Source organism: Amblyomma mixtum, chromosome 9 (assembly GCF_055824585.1).
Source record: "Amblyomma mixtum isolate Tamu chromosome 9, ASM5582458v1, whole genome shotgun sequence".
Lineage (NCBI taxonomy): Eukaryota > Metazoa > Arthropoda > Arachnida > Ixodida > Ixodidae > Amblyomma > Amblyomma mixtum.
Window position 1 is genome coordinate 58,870,211 of NC_143020.1, and position 24,589 is coordinate 58,894,799.

General features: G+C 48.3%; 1 protein-coding gene across 1 annotated transcript in view; it reads left to right on the forward strand.

Annotated features, from left to right (window-relative positions):
- The window catches only part of LOC149329202 (uncharacterized), a 136,684-nt gene that overhangs the window by 86,874 nt on the left and 25,221 nt on the right, over positions 1 to 24,589 (forward strand). Inside the window, exons 8-14 of the mRNA XM_089560144.1 lie at positions 2,087 to 2,197; positions 3,063 to 3,239; positions 4,442 to 4,519; positions 6,220 to 6,422; positions 9,314 to 9,484; positions 11,163 to 11,237; positions 23,789 to 23,916. Of these exons, the coding sequence (XP_089416270.1) occupies positions 2,087 to 2,197; positions 3,063 to 3,239; positions 4,442 to 4,519; positions 6,220 to 6,422; positions 9,314 to 9,484; positions 11,163 to 11,237; positions 23,789 to 23,916 (943 nt within the window). The remainder of the gene's footprint in view (positions 1 to 2,086; positions 2,198 to 3,062; positions 3,240 to 4,441; positions 4,520 to 6,219; positions 6,423 to 9,313; positions 9,485 to 11,162; positions 11,238 to 23,788; positions 23,917 to 24,589) is intronic.

Below are 24,589 nucleotides of genomic sequence, written 5' to 3' on the forward strand. Positions count from 1 at the left end.
CGCAGCCGGGAGCTCACAGACCACACATAATAAATAAATAACCTCACATTATCTTGGCTTCGAAACTTTCTCTCATTACGTCAGCAATTCACAGTTGTCAACGGCTCTTCCTCATCCCTATGTGACGTAACCTCAGGCGTACCACAGGGAAGCGTACTTGGACCCTTACTTTTTCTAATCTACATTAACGACCTTCCCACTAACATTTCATCCCGCTTACGCCTTTTCGCAGACGACTGTGTTGTTTACCGTAAGATCGCTTCTGAGACTGATCACCTGACCCTTCAAAATGATCTTGACACTATTGTTGATTGGTGTAAAGACTGGCAAATGATTCTTAACCCTAATAAATGTAAATCAATGACTTTTAGCCGCAAGCATGTTATTTCTAACTTCATATACTCTATAAATAATACCTCTCTATCAAGGGTTACGTCGTACAAACACCTTGGAATTCAGTTCACACCAAATCTTTCATGGTCTTCTCATATTTCTGCAGTCTGCAACAAAGCATCGAGGACATTAGGTTTCATACGCCGGAACCTTCGGAACTCACCTAGCTCCGTTCGAAAACTGGCATATCTTACATTTGTTCGCCCACAGCTGGAATTTATCTCACCTATATGGTCTCCCCATCAAAAATATCTCAGATATGCTCGAGTCCATTCAAAGCAGAGCTGCCCGGTACATTTTTAGCAATTATAGTCCCCTCGCAAGTGTATCCCAGCTTAAAAACCTTAATGACATACAGATACTTGAAATTCGTCGCTCCATTTCACTTCTGTGTTTGTTCCATAAATATGTTCACACCCGTCCTTCGTTGTTACCTCTGGCATCACCTTTCCGCTCTTCACAACGCTTACACAATCAACTCAGCTTCAACCGGATATATGGGAAGACTCTGTCGTTTAATTCCTCTGCATTACCTAGAGCAATAAAACTCTGGAATTATCTTCCTGACAACATAATCTCTTTCATTGATCCTGGTGAGTTTAAAAAACATCTATGTATACATTTATTGCCATAGTGATGTTCGAAATGTACAACAGTTTCATTTGTTCTTAACGTTGTTTTCCCATTTACCACTTCTGTTACCCCTGGTTGCTTTTTTTTTCTCATGTTCGTGTTTCGCTTTTTTTCCCCCTCTATTTTCGTGTCTGATGTTATTTTCTCCGTTTTGTATAAATTTCGTGTTCCTTTCTTGTATTTGACTTGTACCGCGTTCTTGTACCGATATTACGGTTTTTTCCATCTGTATGTACCTTTTTTTCGATTTGCCCCCCTCACCCAATGCTCTTCGGGGCCTGTGAGGTACTAATAAATAAATAAATATGCGGCAGGTTGAAAGCAAGCACCCCACGTTTGAGACGGTAACCGCAAACAGGCTGCCCGAAAATTTTCGCAAGTCAGCGCCGACACGTTTTATAGTAAAAAACTAATAAATTTACATGCTGATGCGTTATTCGAAAAACTCTATGATAGGAGATTTACTTGTCAGTGCTGGTGATGCTTCACTCTTAATTCGCATCATAACTTCGGAACACCTTAGCCGTCGTCCCTCTTCCCAAGCAAACTAGAGAGCGCGGCGTTAAAGGGGTTGCACGAACTTTTTTATTTTTTTTAATTTTATTTATTCAATACTGCCAGCCGCCTTTTGGTGGCCAAGGCAGGAGTGGGGGATACAATTGCACAGTGCTTTGTGAACAGCAAACAACGAAAAAAAAGAAGGCCTGCAGGTAGGCAACGAAATTTCTGCCGAACAACATAAATAATAGACGAGTAACAAACACTTTACATTAAAATACAAAAGGAAAGGCTGTGTAAGGAAAGGCTGTGTAGTGATCTAGCAACTGGTGAACGCCTGGACCGTTCGGAGATGGAGGGAATTTAGGTAGGCACAAAAGAGCAGAGATGTAAAAAAAAAAAGTGGCGTTTGCGGTAGGGCTCGCGAAATTTAAAATTTTAAGCAAAAAGCGTAAAGGCCACTTTTTTTTAACCTGCAGACAAAAATATTGTTTCTCTTGTTACGAAGTGATTGATTAAATGATTGATCGGTTGATGGACTGATGGTAATAATATTTCTCAGCACGAGGTACTGCAGAAGACGAGTTCAGTGACGCGACGCAGAGCTCCGCCACAACCGTCACTACTAACAGCATTCCGCCAGAGTGCGTGGAGAAACCCTGCTTGCCCGAAGGTTAGTGGGAGGAATAACTTCCTCAGTGGCTTCTCACTTTCTTCTGTGGCTCGGGAGTGGCATTCGGTTTTTTAGTTTTTGTTTTCTTTTTGACAGCCCACTATATTCTGTGTCATCCGTGAGTTCGACGAGTGCACTGCAGGCATGGAGGAAAGAAAAGACAGCAGGGGCCTCATGTATCGCGAACGCATTGCTTGAAGTCTTGCGGAAGTCGCATGACACTCCTAAGCCTGCTTTATCAGAAAAATGGTTAGCGCGCCATTTTCGCTGAAGGGCAGCGTGACGGCCTGTGCCCACGGGCCGTTTCCGCTGCGGCAAAGGAGAGGTACGGGAGAGGCCCGACCGCAGCTTACAAGCTCGGAGCGGCTTTCATCAACAGCCACGTCATGGTCCTTGCTATGTTTCTTCCTTCCTTCATTAGTGCAGGGCACAAAAACCGCTCACAATGGCTGCCGTGGTTGCTCCTGCTAGAAGTTGGTCTTTTGGATGCCCTGTTCTGAGGATGCTCTTTGTCGCTCCCTGCTCAGGGCGCTGCCATCGAACTAAGAAGGGCAGGGAGGACTTTCCAAAAAAAGACTACTAGGGAGACCTGTATTTTACGTACAGTAGTACTGGACTAAGGGTACCACTCGTTTTTGTCCGCTTCGCCACCCCTTCGTTAACAGCCGATAATTTCGAAAAAATATCCGCAACCAGCAACTGCGTTTAAAGTCTGCATAAAATTCCTTGGGCGGAACGCTTCCCTATGAAGCAGGCCGGTGACAGCTGTCTGCTGCTAGCATCACTATCATCCTCCAACATACACTGCAGTGAAGCTTTGTGCAGTTTAAAGCAGAATTCATACATTTTCGGGGTTGTTTTGCAGCCCTCTACTTCAAGGCCAAGCCCCAGGGCCTGTTCAGTTGGCAAATACCGCCCTGCAGTGACTTCTATGGCTTTGTGTGCACCGAGGACCTGCTGAACCGCACCCATCCTCATTGGCTGCCCTATAAGCCGGCCAGCGTTGGATACCTCTTCCGCGCTGCTGTCCGCTACGTACTAGGTACATTGCACTTCGTATGCTTGAAGATCAAGGCACGCAAGTAATTTCAGTTAGGCAAAAAACAATAAAATGGTTTCCAGATTTTATTACTTTTCGCAAAAAACCTACCGGTTATCAGGAATGATATATTGACAAGGTGACATCTCCAATTTTCTCGGCATCAAACTGCATTCGAAACACTGTTTTGATATTCAGGAACCACAGGTTTGTGCGCAGGCATATAAACACATAATGAACTGCTTTTTTTTTAACTTGCTTAACAGACATGAACCCATGAGTGCGTTCATGTTTCAGGGAGAAGATGAATTCAACTTTCTTTAGTTCTTTTGCATTGCCTTTATATCTTGGCCAGGGCATGTAATGCGAAGGCAAGATAACCGCTGGTCTTTAAGGGTGACTGAATGGACCGCAAGAACAGAGAAGCATAGCAGGGGGTGGCAGAAAGTTAGGCGGGGGGACGAGATCAAGAAGTTGTCGGGGATAGGATGGCCACAGCCGGCAAAGGACAGGGTTAATGTGGCAGACATGAGAGAGGCTTTTGCCCTGCAGTGGGCGTAGTTAGGCTGATGATGATGACGATGAAGTTTTCTCGCAGCATGTTCAGACTAGCAAAGTTGGAATACAGCAGCCACTAGTTTTACCACCTCTTTATTCTCTGCTCTCTTTTTGAACTTATCGCATATTAACGAACATTCCTTCAAGAAGCTGTGATTAATATTTAAGCTTTAGAGGATTATTTCTCCCAAGCTTTCGCTATAATATTAGCTTAGCTTTGTTGCTGATGGACATCTTTGTTTTGCTGCCATTTTACGCGTACCTTTGGTTTTATTATACTTCAGCTCGCACTTCTCTGCATAACTTTCATGCTTGTGGAATAAGAGGATTTCGTGCCGAATTTTTACCACACTGATCATGCGAGCTAATATTTCTTTACATGAGGAGGTGCATCCCTTCGAGGGGTCTTTTATCCGTGCGTCTTGAAATGAAGGAGCGAATGATCGATCTTCCGTTCAGATTCAGTCTGAACTGAGCACGGAAGCGCGTTAGCTTTGTCTCGTTGTGCAGCTGGATAAATGGAATCAGCAACTATTTTTAACAAAATTAAGAGAAAAGATGAGCGCTCTTTGGCGTCACTGAACTTCTACGTGAATCGGAATTTGTGTCGTTTAGCTCTGCATTTCTGTCTTTCTTTGTGCACGCAGAAAATGCCAAAAGTATTGCGACGCCGGACAATGCTCTTGCTCAAATGACGATGTTTGTCCACAACTGTTCCTCTTCGCGTAAGTATTGTGCGGGCACGCATATTTCTCCTAAAATTAATGATTTCGCAAATATTAACTAACTTCGACAGATGAGGTGTGCAACTACCACAAAAATTTAACCTGCGACAACAGTGCAACGATGAGCGATTGATAATAATTTAATTAAGATTTATGGTCAGATTTAGAAAATGCTTTCTGATACAACACAATTCATAGGTTTCAAAGAACAAAAGCGAAGACGCCGCAGTAATTTTTTTTCAGAAGTTTAGTAACAGCTCCAACTCCATCGCCGCACCTCAGGCTGCCGTGACTGGTCTGCGCGTGCAGCTGGCTTCAGCGTCGGCATGTGGTGAATTCGTCAAGCGGAGCTTATGATGCTTGTATACCAGGCCTGCAAAATTGGTTGACGCGGCAGGCTTTCGCCGCAGCCAGAAACTCCTGCCGAGATGCACAGACGACGAGATAATTGTTGACCGGTCGTGCTCCTCTTATCTACTGAGATGTGGAGCTACTTCATTCGTTGTCCTCGTGCAGTCATGGAGGCAATTTTTTTTCTCTTTATGACATGACGGTCAGAGAGGTAATTTACTGACATACTCGCCCTCAGGAGGACATTGAATTTGCGTTTTGTGACAGCTGTAGCTATAATTCAATGAATTAGATCTCCGTAATACAGCACCGGCGCTGGTGATTCGATGCTTTCGCTTCCACATCACAAGGAACAAATACTCATACCAATATTCAATTCCCTTTCGACGTATAATTTTCTTTATGATTCGATAGAAAATTTATCCTATTCGTATTATTCCACTAGGTTTCGGAACTCTGGCTAATCTGCTGCATATTTTAAGGCGTTCGAGGAGAGCCGCATATATTAATTTCCCTGGATAAAAGTGAATAGATTGAACTTTTAGAGAATTTCAAGCCTTGTTTGGAAAGTAATTATTCTCTTCTTTCTATTTCTCTCTCCACGTTGGCGTTCCTGTTTTTTTTTTCTCTCGCATCCTTAGCCCCTTCTTTCTCTCCTTTGATCTTGTTATACTATACTTTCCCTTTAGTTATCCTTCTTAAATTTCTCTGCTTTCTGGTTTTCCCTCTTTTGGATTGCCTTGGAATGGCCAGCTTTCCTCTGGCCTGTCTTGGATTCGCGCCGATCCACTTGAGCGACAAGCCAAGGCGAACCAAACCAAAGCAATCAACACAACAGCGAGCTTCAGTTAAAATGAAGACTGGCCTTGGGCTGCTATTAACGGTCCTCGGTTGAAAAGCAATGGCAGAAATATCAGATATTTCCCATTTTCGTACTGAGTTTATTCATAGAGGCATTCATGAGGTGACGCAGATATATTAGTTCGACATGCTTTGGGCGCAACAAGGAAGCGAAAATTTATATGGCTGAGTATCGAGAAAACGAACCAACTATTGATGAAACTTACATTATCCTTCAACTTGTGGTACTAAAATGCCGATTAAGTGACGTAGAGAGCGATTACTGAAACACTGTGCCAAGTCTTCAGTGCAGTAAAGTTGTACTCCTAAGATATGTTGTCCTGGTAGAGGTCGCGTTTCTAAAAGTACTATAAAACTCAATTTACGATACCGCCTTGTGTTTCTAGGCATGACATACGTCTTACAGTGAAAACGAAATATGAGTAGAAGGACCTGTCTTGCATTTTCTGGCTGGTATTTCATTCCTGCCGGTCTTCTTTCGTTCCCAGAGACTGCCTCCCGCACCCGTGAGGCGTTCCTGGTTGTGCTGGAGTCCGTTGGGCTGGGCGGGTTTCCCTTCGTCGCGCAGGAGGACACCAAAAAGGAGTGGCGGCTGGACGAGGCAGCAGCCCTTTGTCTGAGACACCTGGATGTGGCGCCCTTCTTCCACGTCGAGCTACCCGATCCCCACGCCGAAGACGACGATGTACTTGTGAGAAACCGACGTTAGAATGTTTCCCGCTCTTGCACTACCCTCCGAGCTCTCAAAAGACATCCCCTGAAGCTAAACTAACAGTGACAAATAAATAAACCTTCGGGGCATATCAGGCAAAAAGTGTCGACCGCGGCATATGGACGCCATTGCAGGGTTAAAAGTCGGTGACTGAATGCCATCGCCACTGAGCCACCACGGTCGGGCCAAAAAAAAAATGGTTTATTGCTGTTTCACGTCTCAAAGCAACCCAGGCTATGGGGGACGACGTAGTGAAGGGCTCCGGAAATTTCGACCGCCTGGGGTTCTTTAACGTGCACCGACATCGCACAGTACACGAGCGTCTAGAATTTTGCCTCCATCGAAATTCGGCCGCCGCGACCGGGATCGAACCCGCGTCGTTAGGGTCAGCAGCGGAGCGCCGTAACCAGTGAGCCACCGCGGCGGGTGGCCAGAAAAATTATTCAGATCGTTCGCCTGATCTGGATGTCTATTTTTTTTTACCACAGCTCTTATCAAGTTTATGAGCAAGACAAGCCGTGGCGGACTTCTGCAAATAAAGGAGGTCGCTTTTACCCGTAGTTAGTCGAGAAAATCATTTTCCACTAGCCTAGCTTTGGCGAATCGTCACAGAGCGTGGAATAAAAAACAATTGGCCCATCTTCCTGGTACATCAGTTCACCCATTGGCGATAGCTGTTTTATTTTAATTTTCTCATACTTTCCCACCTTCGCCACACTTTGCTTCAAAGCCTTTCGCCATGTGCTGTGTAAGCAAGTACTTTTGTCTCCCCAATGAGCCCGCTGTCGCTTGCAAGCCTTGACAACTCTCGTATGAGGTTTGAGCGCTTGTAAATGGCAGATGCGATTCGTTTCGTTTCCCAATGAACCACTTTGGAGATTATGCTTTGTCACTAGTTTTCATATTTCTTTTGCTACCCTTGTGTCTTCACTCAGTTCTCAGAAGATACCAACATGTATGAGACATGTCACGAGACCAAAATGAATGCCTTGGAAGCAAGCACTACCACTTCGCAAACATAGTTGCGATTGCTACGTGGGAAAGGAAAGCGGAACCATGCTTTTGTACAGAGCTAAGTTGTGCATTGCTTAAAAGGCGCTCCACCTCCGGGGGCGGAGCTTCCAAATCTGCCGGAGCTACACGGCTCATTGGCCGCGGCCACGGTAGCTGCCTGTCGTCTGAAAGAATCTAACCAATATCTACCTCTCAACTTGTATACGCAGGTGCCAGCGACAGAGGAGGGTGCGAGCAGGAAAAAGTCGCCAGGAAGGGCTTGCGAAGTTTCGTGCGTGATTGTTGGTTTTCCGCGTGTGCTGAGGTGTATTATTTGGCGCAGGTTTTCATGATAACACAATGCAGTGGTTGAGCAAGTTGATGTGCTCTGCTCGGAAGTTATTTCAGAGCTCGTCTAGAGCGCGGTGGTCTGCCTACACCAAGTAGAATCCATGGAGGTATAGAGTTGGTAGCTGAATCGGCAGCGCCTCATCCTGTTGCAAAGCAAACCGGTAGAGAGCCGGCTTCGATTTCTAGCTCTGAAGTTGCTCTCTCTGCGCTTGACGGAAAGAGATGTATCTAGAAAAATCCAAATGAATCCGTGGATGGCGGTTACTGGCAAAGAAAAATTGAAATAAATTAGATCTGACGGCAAAAACGCGGTAGTAATCGTCCCACTTCGTGGTGGACACGTCGACTGCGTCTTGCGGGAAGAGAGGAAGCATAGAGCGAAATAAGGAATACAGAAAGAGGCAGCGTCATGGAGGGCTCCGGAAAATTTCGAGTGCGTGGAGATTTCAGGCTGCCCTGACATCGCATAACACACGGGTGGCTTTTGTACTTCACCTTCATCGAAAATTAGCCGCCGGGGTCTGGACAGTAAGTTCGTTTTTGAGGGTAGGAAGTGACGCAGTATCTGCCTCAAATCTTGGTGGACACCTCAACTGCGCCGTAAGGGAAAGGACAAAGAAAGCAGTGAGAGATGAAATGGAGGGTGAAATGCCGTGGTGCAGGGCTCTAGAATAATTTCGACCCTTTAGGTACCTTTAACAAGCAGTTACATCACACAGCACACGGGGTTCTTTTGCGACCGGGATAGAACCCGTGTTCTCGGGGTCAGTAGCCCGTAGAACGGGCGTCCTTAATCTTCCAAAGCCGCGTAGACTCCGCGTTTGCGTGGAGGGTACAGATAATCCGGATGTAAGGCGTGGTGCCAGTAATGTGAATGTACACGAAGACCGTGACGTGGAAGAAAGGATTAAGGGGTGAAAATGGGAGTGATGTAAGGAAATTGAACTTTGCGTTAGCTCTTCTCTTGTTATATAGCCAATTACCCAACAAGCCTAAACGCCGCTTAATGCTGTTCTGTCATTCTTGTTCTATTAATTGTGGCTACGTTCCGCATTTTCTAACGATTCTTAACGGGATCCAATCTTACGTATCTTGTTAGGGGCACTCTTTGCCCATTTTATGCTGCTATATAGGCTTTTCGAAAGGAATACAACAGTAAAAAGAAATGAAAATATAGAACACTTATGATAAACTGGCCTTCAGTTGATATACATGACGTGTGAAAAATCCTTGCTCAACGAGGCCCACAGCGCATACCATGTTACGTATTCTGCAGGCAAGATTGGTTCGTTTGATTTTAGTTGCCATTTTCAGGGAATTAATTTACATTTTTCTAATGCATAAAAAACAGGAGGTACTAGCTTCAGAACTTCACTCTGTATTCGTATCTAGGTTTTTCACCTGCGATTGCATTACTATTATTATATTACTGTTAGTAATATTATTGCTAAACGAGCCAAGACCATTCGCGGACTTTTTACATTTTGCCTCAGTTTCCACTGATGAGCTTATCACGGACAACGCAGCTAACGAGGCAGAGTCCACTCGTTCCCCGGCTGGAACAGTTCGAGCCCAACAAGCACCTGGACCGTCTAATCAGCAGCTGGTGGGCACTGAGGATGCTCATCCCCGCTCTGAGGCAGCAGACAATGACCGACATCGAGGCCGTACTCAGCATCTTCAAGGACGTTGCCCGGGTGAGATGGGCTGCTGAAGAAGCGACGGTAATTGGCCCAATATAGGAAATGCACTGGCGAAACTGGTCCTACAAGAGACCAGAGTGAAACCATCCCTCTCCAATATTAGGCCGATTGCCTCTGCCGCCTGGGTAATTATTAGCCTTTACTGAAAGCTGCAAATACTTATAGCACATACTGAGTGCCGCACAATAGTGGCGCACCCTTTATGGCTTTTCTTAGGATAGGAATGAATACAGCATTACTTGGCAAGTAGCTGCGCAGCATTTTGCAAAATCTCTCGCTTAATACGTTAAAATTTGAGATTAACTTTAATAAGCGAATACATCCCTTGTAATTCACACTGCACCGTAGATATTCGTCACGAAAAATCACTTTTAATGGAAGACGTTTTCATACCGGGCTCATTATAAGCCATGCAGGCTCCGTACTCAGTTTTTAGCGCTACGCCTCTTGGTATAGCTAGCTGTGAAGGTAGACAAATACAAATATGTTAAAAAAAACTTTATCATATAGTACGCGGACTGTTAAACTGCGGTTCGAAAGAAAGTTATCGAGCAAATATAACATTGATGAATGACGCAAGAAACTGGATAAAAAGACACCCTACCTATTCGCCCTTATTCCTTGAAAAGAAATGATGACAATAACTTTGTTCCATTCAACACCTCAACGCTTGTGAGTGCTCACACTTAGATCTACTTTAGTCACAAAGCCTTAGCCGAGACATTATAAAGAGTGGTGGAATCCCGGGAAATTGCCCATGGGAGTTCAGAAGCATCTGGTCGTCATGCAGTTACCATCAATGCGCAGTTAGCACCGAAGAATATACAGATGAAGATCCTAGTTTCCGAATCCATTCAGCGCCTTTTGCTTGCTCGTCAAACTGTGTGTGCATATCTGAGGTTCATGGTGACACTGCCATCCATGAACCGGCCAAGTCTACTATTGCTAGTGAGTTCTTTGTCCTGCACTTCCCTCATTAGAACAGCTACTAGCTTAAGCGATTGGTCATGTGCGATTTTAACTAAGCCAGGTAATTAGGTACAGCCTGGAACCTGCGACAGTGAACCTGTTCATGATAACTTTTTAATTTAGCACACTACTATCTTTTAATGTCTTTAAACTAAAACAGCGCGCAAGTTCTTCCATACTAGATGATACAAAGCGCAAAAGGGACAGGACGAACGAAGAAACCACACGGACAAGGCGCTTACTGCAACTGTAATCTTTTAATGCACGATCTTGCTTTTATAGCATGGTGCAAGGAAAAAAAGGCAACATGCTATAAAGGCAAGATCGTGCATTAAAAGATTACAGTTGCAGTAAGCGCCTTGTCTGTGTGGTTTTTTCGTTCGTCCCGTCCCTTTTGCGCTTTGTATCATCTAGTCATGTACCAACTCGCCCACCAGTCGATTCTTCTGTTCTTCTTCCATACTTCTTTCCACTGAAAATGTGCAATGCTAAATTGGGTGACTTGCTTGCTTTGTTTCGAGTTCATCGTTATGTAGACGGCAACCATTTTTTGCTTTTCCCTGTGGCATTCTGATGTCACGTCCCAGTTGCTGGAATTTGTTCTCATAGCGTTTCGCATATCATGTTACAGGAAGTTACTAGACTTGCTGGAAGTATACATCAGCGCAATATTTCAGCTGCAGAAACTCCCGATGCTTTGCAGGCCTCTGAAACGACGGTCATTGCCTCCAGCCATGAGATGCGTGTTCAAGTTAAAGATCTGCCTGCTCTACATTATGTAAGCTGACACCTTTTGTCTCCTGAAGTGTACGCGACCTTGTAGTGTTCCCATTTTTTCTCCATATCCCTTTAAGGCGCTGTGTAGACAACTGCATAAACTGCGCAATTAAACTATTTTCTCAGAGTGTGTTATAGCTAACTCGATTTTCACAATTTGGGTTGAATTCGATACCTTAAATCTTGGAAATACCGCGCTGTTCTCTACCGACTAGCGCACGCAGCAAGAACTATCTATGACAGAGAGCTTGGCAGCACGCCTTCCGCCATTTTCTTGCTGAGAGATTCTGTGACCAGTAATAATTAAAATTTTTTCGTGATTTTTGATTAGATGTTCTTCGAAACAAAAAATGGCTTCATGATCCATATAGCGAAGGATGGCTTGCGTGAGCTCCGCCGCAGACGCTGTTCGCCTGTCCCTGATGAGCTCGCTGGAAGGATGCATTCAGCGAGAACATTCACGACTTACGCCTTTGTTTCATTTGGCAGGGCATTTGCCTCTGCCTAGCGTGTCAGGTAGTCGCCGAAACGACGATCCACTTGTTTCCAATTGTTGGCTTCGGAAAAGGGCCAAGCCATTCGGTTGGAAGGACCTTGGCGGTGGTTCAGTAGTGTTGAAGAGTTCTACTGGTAGGGTTGGTGGCGTATATCGTCGCTTACGTTCTCTAAAGGTTTTATGTAACGGGCGACACCGGAGGATAAGCGGCGCCAATAATATTCGTCATGAATTCACTGAAGCCTGCGCTGAAACCAAGGCACCAAGATGTCTGTTCTTCGAGTGAAGCCTGTAGACCTTTACGAAGGCTTTTAGGCGCAACAAAAAGCTACGTGGTTTTGTTCGATGAGAAGTTCTTCTTAACGAGGACATCACTCTGTACGCAGAGGGAAGCCGATTCATGCTTCAAAGGTGCTGTAGATCATAAAGACTTATCTTTCGAAGCAGCTAACGAAGCAATGGAGGTCGGGGTGGAAGCGTGCCACTGATTGAAAGCGTATGCGCTTACATAACCTAGGTAGGTGTCGTCATCATCGTCCTGCAGAAGTACAGTAACCGCGGCTTGTGACAGGCAGTGAGCATTATAGTGCTGCCACCAAGACTTTTAAACGATGGCAACAGTTTACTGGCGGAGTCGAAGATCCATTGAGTGACATGGCCAGACGGGTCGCTTCAGTTGAGGCGAGCACAACGCGAGATTGTCAGTCACTTCTGATGGTGTGCCATACAATACGGGAAGAATTTTGACACTGTTATTGCTATCACTAGGCACTCATTCTCCGTCGTTGAATAGTTGGGCTCTCTTTGAGGCAAGGGCAAGCAACACCAGCTATAGGCTCGAACCAGGACCAGGGATAAGCGAATAGCAACACCAGCCATAGCTCAACCAAGGTCATCCAAGGTCGGTGGCTAGTCACGTGAAGGTTAAGTTGGGCATCTTAGTGTAGCTTTCGCTACAATAATTCCAACCACCCGGAGGTCGTGCTCCCACGCGCAGAGCTGTTGCAGTTGCTGTTTTCATTGATCGCAAAACGACAAGCACCAGGCCAAAAAGCAAACAGGAGTGACCAAATTTACCCGCCACGGTGGCTCAGTTGTTAGGGCGCTCGGATACTGAGCCGGAGTACCCGGGTTCGAACCTGACCTCGGCGACCACACTTCCGAAACGCAGAAGGCGCTTGCGTGGTGTGCGATAATGCACGTTAAAGATCCCCAGGTGGAAATTATTTCGGAGCCCTCAACTGCAGCACCACTTTCTTCCGCCGTGGTAGCACCGTGATTATGGCCCTCGGCTGCTGAACCGAAAGACGCGGTTCGCTCCCGGCCGCGACGGTCGTATTTTGATGAAGCCGAAGCTCTAGAAGCCCGTGTACTGTGCGATGTCAGTGCACGTTAAAGAACCCCAGGTGGTAGAAATTTCTGGAGCCCATCACTACGGCGTCCCTCATAGCCTGAGTCACTTTGGGACATTAAACCCACACGAACATTCAAGGCGGCAGAGAACTGTACAGAATTCTGTTGGGCAAGTACTGCTCAAACCTAGTTCATCCTCCGTAGTCTCACAGAACCCGACAACGCCAAATCGGCCAAGAGTCGTACACTCCAAACAAAAGCTCAACAGTTCCATTGGTCTGACAAGGCGTTCACAGACGCTTTGTGGACACGTTATATTGGCGACACTTCAATACCTCCTTGTCTGGCCCCCTATAACGGCCTTCCAAACCCCACACATGGTGCCCCAATAACAACAGCCGAGGTGCCAGCTGCAGCCCGTGCATCGCGCTCAGGAGAGCAACACCGCTTCTGGAGCGAATAAAATCACAAACGCTAACATTCGTAGCCTCAGTCATACGCATATCAAAACCATCAATGGCTACTTCAATGATCAACTCTGGGAGAAGGGCATTGTATCTCAAGGTTGGCAACATGCTAGAATTATCACCCTTCCCAAGCCCGGACAATCACTTGATTACCTCCGGCCAATTACAAAGGAAAGCTGTATGAACGGGTAATCCATACCCACCTCCAAAGTTATATTGAAGACAATAATCTCTTCCCCCTGCTAAGGTTGAGTTCAGGCCAGGGCTTTCGGCTAAAGACACCTTCCCGGTCCTGCGAGAAGTGCTTACCAAGATACCCACAGGTTAAGAACATTTAATCTTGCCCTTAGATTTAAAGGGCACCTTCAAGAACGTATCCCACGTGGCAATCGTTCAAGCTATTAATGACCTTAACGACGGCGAAAAAGCCTTTGTTTACGTGCGTGCGACGGCCACGATAGGCATCGGTCAAATTCGCTTTGACGTCAAAGATATGTCACACAAAGGCGCACCTCAGGGAGCTATCATTTTTCTACTGCTTTTCAACATTGCTATTCTCTTTCGCGTAGACTACAAGCACTTCCAGTTGTAGATTTTACCATAAACGCGGATGATACAACTATATGCGCAAAAAAAGAAACCACCCTTCAATAGGCCGCCCATATCGTCAATGACATGGCCTCTCAAAGCGGCCTTCACTGCGTCCCGGGTAAGTCGGAGGTTATATGAGTACATGGCCCGAGATACATCTCTCCAGATTACATCAACCTCATGATCGGGGGTCAAGCCATTAGGGAAGTTAACCTGATCCGCATTCTTGGTCTTTGGATAGAGAGCAACCTTTTTGTAACTCACACCAACCAGACTCTCAAAACCACCGTAGACCAGATAGCTCACATGGTCAGACGCATTGTCAAGCATCGCCAAGGAATGCGAGAAGAAGACAGACACTCTTCGGCTGGTGCAAGCACTGGTACTTAGCCGTATAACATACGCTCTACCCTTTCACACGCTCATAAAGGGAGAGGAGCAGCAAGTTGACACCATCACAAGGGGAGTATACAACACGGCCCTCAACCTTCCTAAAAACACCTCGATGGAGCGTCTGACTACCCGAGGAATCTTCAACACCTTTACGGAACTAACAGAAGCCATCCGTGCATCTCAAACACTCAGACTTCCGACCATCCAAGATTGACGAACTACCCTACGTCGAGTAGGCACAGTTGCGGATATCCGTACAATGGATGCTCAGTCCCCTCCAGAAAAACAGCGCAAGAAATACATCAGCGTGTCCCCGATACCGAAGCATATGCTTAAAGACGTTCACACAAGCAGACGACGAACCCGAGTATCCTACCTACGCCGACACTTAGCCAATTCCCTGAACATGGTTTATGTGGACGCCGCAGCATACCCAGACCATGACAAGTACGCAGTGGTGGCAATGGACCACCGCTTCTCCACTCTATTGACTGTTTCTGTAAGAGCCAAAACAACAGCGGCTGCGGAGACCCCCGCCGTGGCCATTGTCATTAGGCATTACGAGTCCCGAGGCCAAAGCGCTCATGTGTTAACTGACAACACGCGTGTCGAAACTTCCCGAGAGGCCGAGATGCCAAGCACGTCAGCCGGCTCATGGGCACTACACCCCTCACCAAGCACCACCACACGACCTGGACCCCAGGCCACGAGGGACTGGAGGGAAAGGAGAGGGCGCATGCTCTAGCTCGAGGCATCATCAACCGAGCGGGGCTACAAAACCGCGCCCGCTTTTATCCTTCAGCTTCCAGCGTCTGTAGAGGAGACACTTCCTCCCACCTCATCGGAAACTAGGCACCCCAGGTGCCTTCTCTTGGCGGCAGTTACAGATGAACACATTACCAATCCTCCGGAGACGACATCTCATACCCCCAACATTATACTCCGACACGTGAACCTGGGGCCATGCGCGCCCTAGACTCTTCCACAATTTGTGGGGATGTGGGGCCAAACCAAACATTCTACAGAGGAAAAATGTCTTTTGAGCCAGTGGCGCCCTGGAATGAGGACCCCACCCATAAGCTGGCCCATCCACCCTTCACTTCAATAAAGTTTTGTAGCGAGGACACGAAATTGCGGTTTCGCTGTGGCGGTGCTTCGAGGAGGCACATAGATTGTCCTTGAGTCGTCGCCTAGCAACCGCCGCCGCTGGCGGACGCCGCGCGCTTCGCCAGCTGTGTCGCATGCCTGATAACACATCGGAAGATTGGAAAAGGAGAGCTCGCGTGCGCCGCAACCACAGTTGAGGCGGCTTATGGACGACAACAAGTCTGGTAAGCAGTAGGAGGCCTGAAATCGACATCGGAACGAGATGAACAGGAAACGAGTCGCCCAGGAAACAAAAGAGCAGCGCGGCGAATGACTGGCTAAACGCCATGCCACCGCGAGCTTTCGCTACGTAAATCCTGGCATAGCTGAGCTAAGCGACTGCCAAATTTTTTTTCCTCCCCTTCCACATAAACCATAAGCCTCCTTTCACTCCCTCCTTTATTCCTTCCCTTACGGCGTGGTTCGGGTGTCCACCGAGGTAAGTGAGACTTACTGCACCATTTCCTTTCCTTTCCTCAAAACCAAATTTCATAATTGGTGTTGAGGAGAGACCTATGTTTGTTGATAAGCTGGCTGCTCACTTCAAAAGTCACCTGCACAGTAATCGCGTCATCGACTCTCTAATGAGTTGCCCTGGTGACGGATTTTATTTCATGCGATAGGGATTTCAGTGGTCAAGAAAGAGACAAAAAGAGACGGTGGACAGTCACCGACCGCAACCGATATACGTACTGCTGAAATAGCAAGATAAGTCCAAATACCGTAGCCCAGCACTGCAGTTCACCATTGTTAGAATTTTATAACTTAAAGGGCTCGTGCGCATTGCAGTCGAACACCTCTTTGTGAGAGAATGATTTTAACTTGATAAAATGTGATAACACCTAAGGTGGCAGGTTATGCGTAGGTCTTATGCACTTATGCGGGCTCGCCGAAATCACGTCACAGAGTCGAAATGAAAGTCTTCAGCTCCAACAAAGATGCAAGGACAAAATGTTTCTAAATAAGTTAGAATGGCATTCAAGGAAGTAGGGATGGTTTTCTCCAGTGCCTTGCGACCAGCTTTCACAGCAGTTTCTTAAGCCCTAATCACAATCGCGGGAAATTTGGAATGACGTGCGCACTACGCGCGTTTCTGGTGCAAAAGACAACATCACTCCATAAGCGGTGTCTGCGAAGCCTTTGACTACCAAGTTTAACTGGCTCATTGGGTCAGTGGGCGCCTCAATCGCGCTGCGAGTAGGCGGGAAAAGTTAAAATTGGTTTTCGAAGAAAGGAAACGGCGCCCAAACCGTCTCACATATCGGTGGACGCCCGAACCAAGGCGTAAGGGAAGGGATAAAGGACAATGTGAAAGAGGGAAGGAAAACAATTTGCTGCAGTGGAAGGCGTTGGTATAACAGGCACCTCTACGATACCAAGTACCGTGCTACCAATATCGGTACCGGGAGCACGAGCGCAACCAATGCACATGAGCAAATTGTCTTCACAGCGCCAGATGGCGCCAGGTACCCGGCAGCCGCGAGCGCCTGCAGCATCGGAACCAATCAGCGCGTGCTCATCGGTGGTGGGTGGACTCGGGGTACTCCGGTAGCTGCGCCGGTAGTACGGTTGATGGTATGCTAAAGGTGGCTAATTTTGATCACCTGGGGATTTCTCACCTTTATTGACGTCGCACAGCCCAACTGAATTCAATATTGAAAATTGGTTGTTGAGGACAGAGAGAATGAGGTCAGCGCACCTGCGCACCTGCGCATTTTGCATATCGCCTCCATCGAAACGCGGCCGTCGTGGCCGGGTTCGAACCCGGGAACTCCTGATCAGCAGTCGAGCGCTTTAACCACTGAACTACCACAGCGGGATATCTAGCCGCTCTCCCCTAGTTTCAACGATGTTCGTGAAGCCTCTGAGTAGCAAGTGCAACTGGATCACTGGGTCAGCAAACAACTCAATCAATCTGTGTGCAGGCCGAGCTTCCACATCAAATTGAGGCAGCCTTGCGCCTTTCCTCTACTGAAAACCATGCGGGAGGTGGATGGGTGGATGGAAACAACTTTATTACAACAAAAAAATCTTCCAGGGTGGTCCCCTACTGGTCCAGGAGCCCACGGGCTTGCGCTTCACGTAAAGCCCGATCCACCAGCCATTTTTGGCCGGCGGGCTGAGCGGTCCGTAAAGCAGCCTCCCAGGAAGAATGAGTGCGATTGGGGATGGGGGGTACTGCCTTTGGGGAAGGAGATTACCAAAGGTAGTGGAAAAGTGTGGATCTGGGCACGCCACAGGTGGTACAATCAGGAGGAAAGGTGGGGTGAAAGGGAGGTGTAGATTCCGTAGATATTAAGGCGGAAGCCTTTAATGCCTCATCGTTGTAAGCAGGAGTTGTCGACAGAAATGTCACGCTTTTCAATTGGTCGAAACGGTCTTGACGTCACAGCGCGCGATTTGAAACGAGGCCAATTGTACTTTGGCTAGTGACCATGCAACCAATTAAAGGGATCGTATAGTGATGCTCCAAGTAAGTGGGAATGAGTTTAGTTAATTGCTTAATCACCCAATTAGCTTAATTAACCTTTCTAATCAGGCCAGATTAATAAATAAAATCGAGTACGAAATTCGTCGAGTTCGGGAATCGAACCCCGGTCTCCGGAGTGCGAGACGAGCTAACCACTCCGCCATGTCAGCTCGATGGTTTGGAATGAACAAATGCGCGTCTAGTGAATACGGTGTCTTCGTTCACTCCCATCTTCCTCCCGTTCCGTTACAGCGAGGTTCGGGTGTCCGCCGAGAAATGCGAGACAGATACATTTACTTTCCTCAAGAACCAATTTACCGACGAACAAGGCGAAGAACCGAACGGGCGATGACGGTCTGTGGACTCCCTGGCAGCGTTGCAAGGCGCTGAACACAAGCCCATATCCCAGATTGGACGAAATTCAGGCAAAATTTTAACTCACTTGATAATACACCCATTTCCGCGCAAGGCTACACAGCATGGTCCCAACAGCTGCTGGCACACCTTTCCTCGCATGAAACACACATCCAGCTCTCAGAGGCGGTCACGGACGTGGATAACCACCTTCTACACCTCTGGGAAGCCCGTCGCAGCCTCGTCCGCCGTTGGCGACGGCAGAAACACAATAGAAAGCTTAAAGCTCGATTGCCGAGCTTACCCAGAAAGCGGCAGAGTACGCGGCCCAACTCGCCGACTCCAACTGGGTAGATAGATGCAACACGGCCGCGCGACAAATGTCCAGCCGAAACACGTGGCGTCTCTTTCGAGCCCTAATCGACCCAACCCAAACACGATCCGAAACACAAAAACATTTGCAGCGAGCACTGCACGCTTTTCCTGGCAACACGACTCAACTGGCACAGAAACTTCGGGACCAGTATCTGTGTACAGCCCAAGACCCCCGTGGATCTGCGTACTCTTATGCAGGCAGAGAGAACACGGAGCTGGATCAACCTTTCCAGCTCCATGATCTGCGGGCGGCTCTCGCCAAAATGAAACGGGGCACTGCGCCAGGACGGGATAAGGTCACCGTCAAGCTTTTGACGAACCTGCCCGACTTGGCATACCAGTCCCTCCTGGAATACGTAAATGCGATTTGGCGCGGGGACACCCCCCTGCCAATCGAATGGAAAACGGCTTTGGTCACATTTATTCCTAAAGCTGGCAAACCAATTGACACAGATAACCTCCGCCCCATCTCTCTCACCTCATGCGTGGGCAAACTAATGGAGACGATGGTGCGGGATCGGTTATCTACATATCTTGAACACAAACAAGTCTTTGCGAGCACCATGTTCGGATTCCGCCCACACAGATCCGCACAGGATGTCCTCCTGCAACTCAATCGGGAAGTCCTTGACCCCCTCGAATGCCCCCATAATGACCGGGTAGTACTCGCCTTGGATCTTAAAGGGGCATTTGACAATGTAACACATGAGATCATACTCACTAACCTAAGTCACACCGACTGTGGCCTCAACACATTCCAATACATAAGCCAATTTTTAATGGATCGTCAATCATACATTCGAATTCAAGATAGAGACCATGGTCCTTACCTACTCGGCACGCGGGGAACCCCTCAAGGCGCGGTACTTTCCCCGCTGCTCTTCAATCTGGCCATGATGCACCTGCCGGCCCAGCTGAGTGGTGTCGCCGGCGTGCAGCACGCCCTGTACGCTGATGACATCACTCTGTGGGCCACGCAGGGCAGCACAGGAGACATTGAAACCAGCCTGCAAACAGCGGCGACGATAGTAGACCACTACGCCCGCCGCTGCGGTCTTCAATGTTCCCCTCAAAAATCGGAATTTGTGCACCTCCGCCCCTCACAGAAGTGCACAACTAAAATATCTCTCTCTCTTGAGAGTGGTCCCATACGCGAAAGTGATGAGATACGGGTACTCGGACTCTACATCCACAAACACAGGCGGCCAGACACTACATTGGCCAAACTCCGTAAGGTGGGGGACCAGGTGGGCCGCATGGTCCGCCGGGTTTCCAACAAACGCGGAGGGTTATGAAGTAAGGATGCCTTGCGGCTGGCAAACGCCTTCGTAACTAGTCGAATTCTCTATTCGACTCCTTATCTCCACCTACGGAAACAAGAGGAGGACGCCCTTGAGGTCATCCTTCGCAAAATTGTTAAACGTGCCCTTGACCTCCCTATCACTACTTCAAACAGCCGGCTTATGGCTCTTGGGGTGGTGAATACTTTCCGGGAGCTCCGGGAGGCGCACCTTACAAACCAGTACACGCGCTTGTCGCTAACGGAGTCGGGTCGCCGCCTTCTTGCTCGACTCCATATCCAACACACCCCTCCAATGGAAGACAGGTTTCGCATCCCGGAACTGTGGAGACGTGCCCTCCACGTGCGGCCTCTTCCAGCAAACATGTCACATGAAGACCATAATGGTCGGCGCCTGGCACGAGCGGAAGCGCTAGCCCGATATTATGGCAACAAAACAGGTGTATACTACGTGGACGCCTCCGGCCCTCACCATGGGGGATGGTACACGGCCGCGGTAGTTCACAACAGCAACACAGTTAACGGCCTCACTTTTAGAGCTCGCAGTGCAACACAAGCAGAAGAGGTCGCGATTGCTCTCGCGGCCTCACATTCCAATTCAAAATACATAATCACCGACTCGCGAGGGGCCTGTCGGAACGTCGAACAAGGCTGCACTCCCTTCCTAGCCTATCGAATATATCAAAATTGCATACGGGATACGGACCCCGCACACCGTTACCTCATATGGGCCCCTGCTCATCAGGGGTTGGCAGGAAACGAGGCAGCAGACGCAGCCGCCCGCGCGCTCTCTCACCGGGCTGTTTTCTCCTCCCCATACGATCAGGAACCCGATTTTAATCCGGTCTATACATTCAAAGATATTACAACATATTATCAAAATTGTCATCGCCTTTACCCTAGCCCATGTAAAGGCCTGAAGAAGGCGGATGAGCGGCTCCTTCTCCGCCTTCTCACCAATACTTTGCTGTGGCCGGCAGCGCTAAAACATTTTGACCCCTCCTTTAGCGGCAGCTGCCCACACTGTAGTGCAGTGTCTTCTGACGCCTATCACATGGTGTGGGCCTGCCCCTCCAACCCCGCTATTCCCCCCATCCCCAACCCAACCCGGGAGGACTGGGAGGCGACCCTGCTCGGCTGCCACGACTTACAGGCCCAACAAGCCTTAGTCGGGCGCGCCCGGGCGGCGGCAACCGCCACTGGGGTCCCATACTAGGGACCTCCGCCTAGTGTTTGTAAGGATCGGTCCCTTACGGGCTGATCCAAACATACCTCCAGTTCATTCGAAATAAATGTTTGCACCACCACCACCCACGTTTCACTCTTAGAGGCGAAGCTTAACATCTTAACAACACATCAGTGACACAAGCAGGAACACCGCGCTTAAGGCTTTCGCCACACTGCACTTTAGATAACAAAGTGCCCCCTGAATTTTTTGAGGAAAGGAAAGGCGCATAACTGGCTCCCTGGGTCAGTGGAGACCTAAATTGGTAAATTGGTTTTGAGGAAAGGAAATGGGGCAATATCTGTCTCGCATATCTTGGCGGACACCTGAACCGCGCCGTTGAAGGGAGGAATGTGGGAGTGAAAGAAGAAAGAGAGAAAGATGTGAAAGTGGAGGTCTCCGGAATAATTTCCACCACCTGGGGTTGTGGTGAAAATATTTTAATGAAATTGTTTAGGTGGTTGTAGCGGCGGTTGGAGCCCTCAGTCCGGAAACCCGTTTGCATAGGCTGCTGTCCAGGCTCTTTCGATTTCTTTTTGACTCGTTTCGTCCGAGCTGGTCAGAGCTGCCTCCCGCCTCTCCTGCGTCGCGCGGTTATTAACAGTGACCGCCTGATTTCGTTAGCCAGCCCATACCATAAGTTACAGGTCCGCCTTCACCCTGAAGAATTTACATCGCGAGTCACATGACTCCGGGTCTATTGCACGTAGTCTTCGTGGGTTATTTTAAGTGTTGGTCTGTAGCTTTCGGAGGTGTTGTTCCTCCGCTTTGTCTAGTGTCTGAGCCGGCTCAGGGTAGACCCGACAGGATAATCTTAAGTGCTGGAGTATGTCGGTGTAAGTTAGTAGTGGGGTAATGAGGTTCCACGGCATCCATACCGGGTGCCCAGGGGAGAAATGCTCGGGCTGAGTCATGTGCGCTGTCGTTCCCTGTGATGCCCTGGAGACCTGGTACCTATATTAAGTGTTTAGGGTGGGTTGGCAGCCACAGGTGTAGCTTCTTGCAGGATTTTAGCTGCTGGCGGTGCGATCTTGACCCTAAGGTAATTCCGATGCGCTGTCTATGAATCTGTAGGAATCTATTCCGAGATAGTGTGTGTTGCAGCTGGAGCAATCGCCACTTCTTACGCAGCCAGTATGTCCTGGCTAGCCAGTACTAGTCCGTCCATTGTTTTATTTTGGTGCACTGCCGCGACAGGTGTCATTCCCTGCTCGGGACCCGCAGCATCGAAATAGAACATGCCCTCGCGCCCGCCGTGGTGCCTTTTCATAGCTTTGGCTCGTGTTTGTCGTCTTGATTGCTGAAATTCAGGGTGCATATTCCTGGGTAAAGGAGCTGCCTTGATTTGTCCTCTGCATGAGGCTGAAATGTCGTTTTTAGCGTCTAGGTGTCGGGGGCAATTAATGTTTAAACCACTGAGGCCTTGTCGGCAAGTCCGAGTAGTGGAGAGCCGTAGCACCCGCGCCGTGAGGTGTGCCTCTATCAGCTGGTCTATCGTGTTGTGCACGCTCGGTCGTAAGAGCCGGTCCGTCGTTGTCGCAAGAGAGAGGCACAGAGCCACCTGGAAATCTTTTAACTAGCGCTCACATCGCACAGCACACGGGCACCTTTTGCTTTTCGCCTCCATCGTAATGCGGCCGCCGCGATCGGGCTCTTCAATAGCGATTGAGGTGCATAGCGGGGGTGCCCAAAACGTGCTGCCGGTCACGCCTTCCTATGCTCTCGCCATACACACCTTGCTTGCTTGCCTTCTGTGTCGTTCCCGGGTGAACCATCCACCGCTTGCGAATCCTTACACCCTAACGATACCCGCCTCTTTTCCCGGCAACCATCATCCGCATTGGTAACCTCCCACTGGTTACGCCTTCCTCGGCTCAGGTCATACCATCCTTCTTACAGGGTTGTTGTTGTTGCGACTGAAAGAAAGATTAAAAGAAAAATGTAGGGGCCTGCCCACTTTCTCTGGCTGAGCCACAATCGCTGCCACGTGCAGACAGAAGAGAGCTGAAAGATGTGAGACGCGCGTCGCAACAACAGCGTCCGCCGATGCGACGACGCCGGCTGTTACAGATACCCTCGCTTGAAACAACCTGACCTATAACCATTCTTCCAGGGCAGCCACCCTGAGCGCTGCTTCGAAGGCAGCGCTTCTACCATATACGCGTACTGCTACGAAAACTACGGCTTTCTACTACTACTACTGTTACTATTACTGGAACAGAGCTAAACTTAAGAACGGGCGCTTAGCAGATGTCGCTGTAAAACTGAGCATTATATGCTTATACCCTGTGTTTGGTACAAGAACTACAATATATTTAAGGGCCAATAACAACATTGTAGGCTCTGCACGAAAGAACAACAGTTTTGTTTTCAAAATTTCAGTGGAGCTGGCAGCGGTTCCTGAACATTGTATTCAAAGGTGTGCGGAGCTTCGAGGAAACCACGCCGCTCATGGTCGAGAACGCCGGCTACTTGCACCAACTGGCCGTGTTCCTGGGCCAGTACGACCCGTGAGTCTCGGCGAGTTCCTAGCGCGGGGAGATTTTCCGCGGTACTGACCGCATGTGTATTACATTCAGGTAGGAGGAGAACGAGGAAAACCTTATTAGGGGCAAGTAGCGGAGCCCCACGGAAAAGTCCATTGTCTTCTCTAAAGCTTGTTGCTGATACGCCGAGCGCGAGTGAGGTTAAATACTGCTGGACATATAGGGGCAGGGTTTTGGAAATAACCGGTGAACATTTGGCACCTTAGGCTGCATCACGACCTTGGAAATTGAAAATCGTTTCTAAGAGCTATACGCTGCTTCTGGTAGTAGCTAGGCCGGAACACCTTGTATTGCTTTATGCAAATGCAGGTTTTACTCCCGCGGGCAGGAATATTTTGCCGTGATATTCTGTACAGGAGAAGTTGAATATTCGCTCTAGATTTATACGTAGAAGTGTTCGCATCGAGTAGAGCAAGAGCGCAGTAATCCTTGGCGGGCAACTGTGAAAATAAACGCGCTAATAATTTCAATTACTCCTATCGCATCACGATTTCCAAAGAAAACATTATTTGTATTCAGTTCCGCATAAAATAAGTTATGATATCGATCACAAGCATCTTAACGTCGTGGGCAAGTATCAGTGGCCATGCAGTATCAGGTATCAGAGACATCAGTTTGTAGATGTTTATGGCTGGGG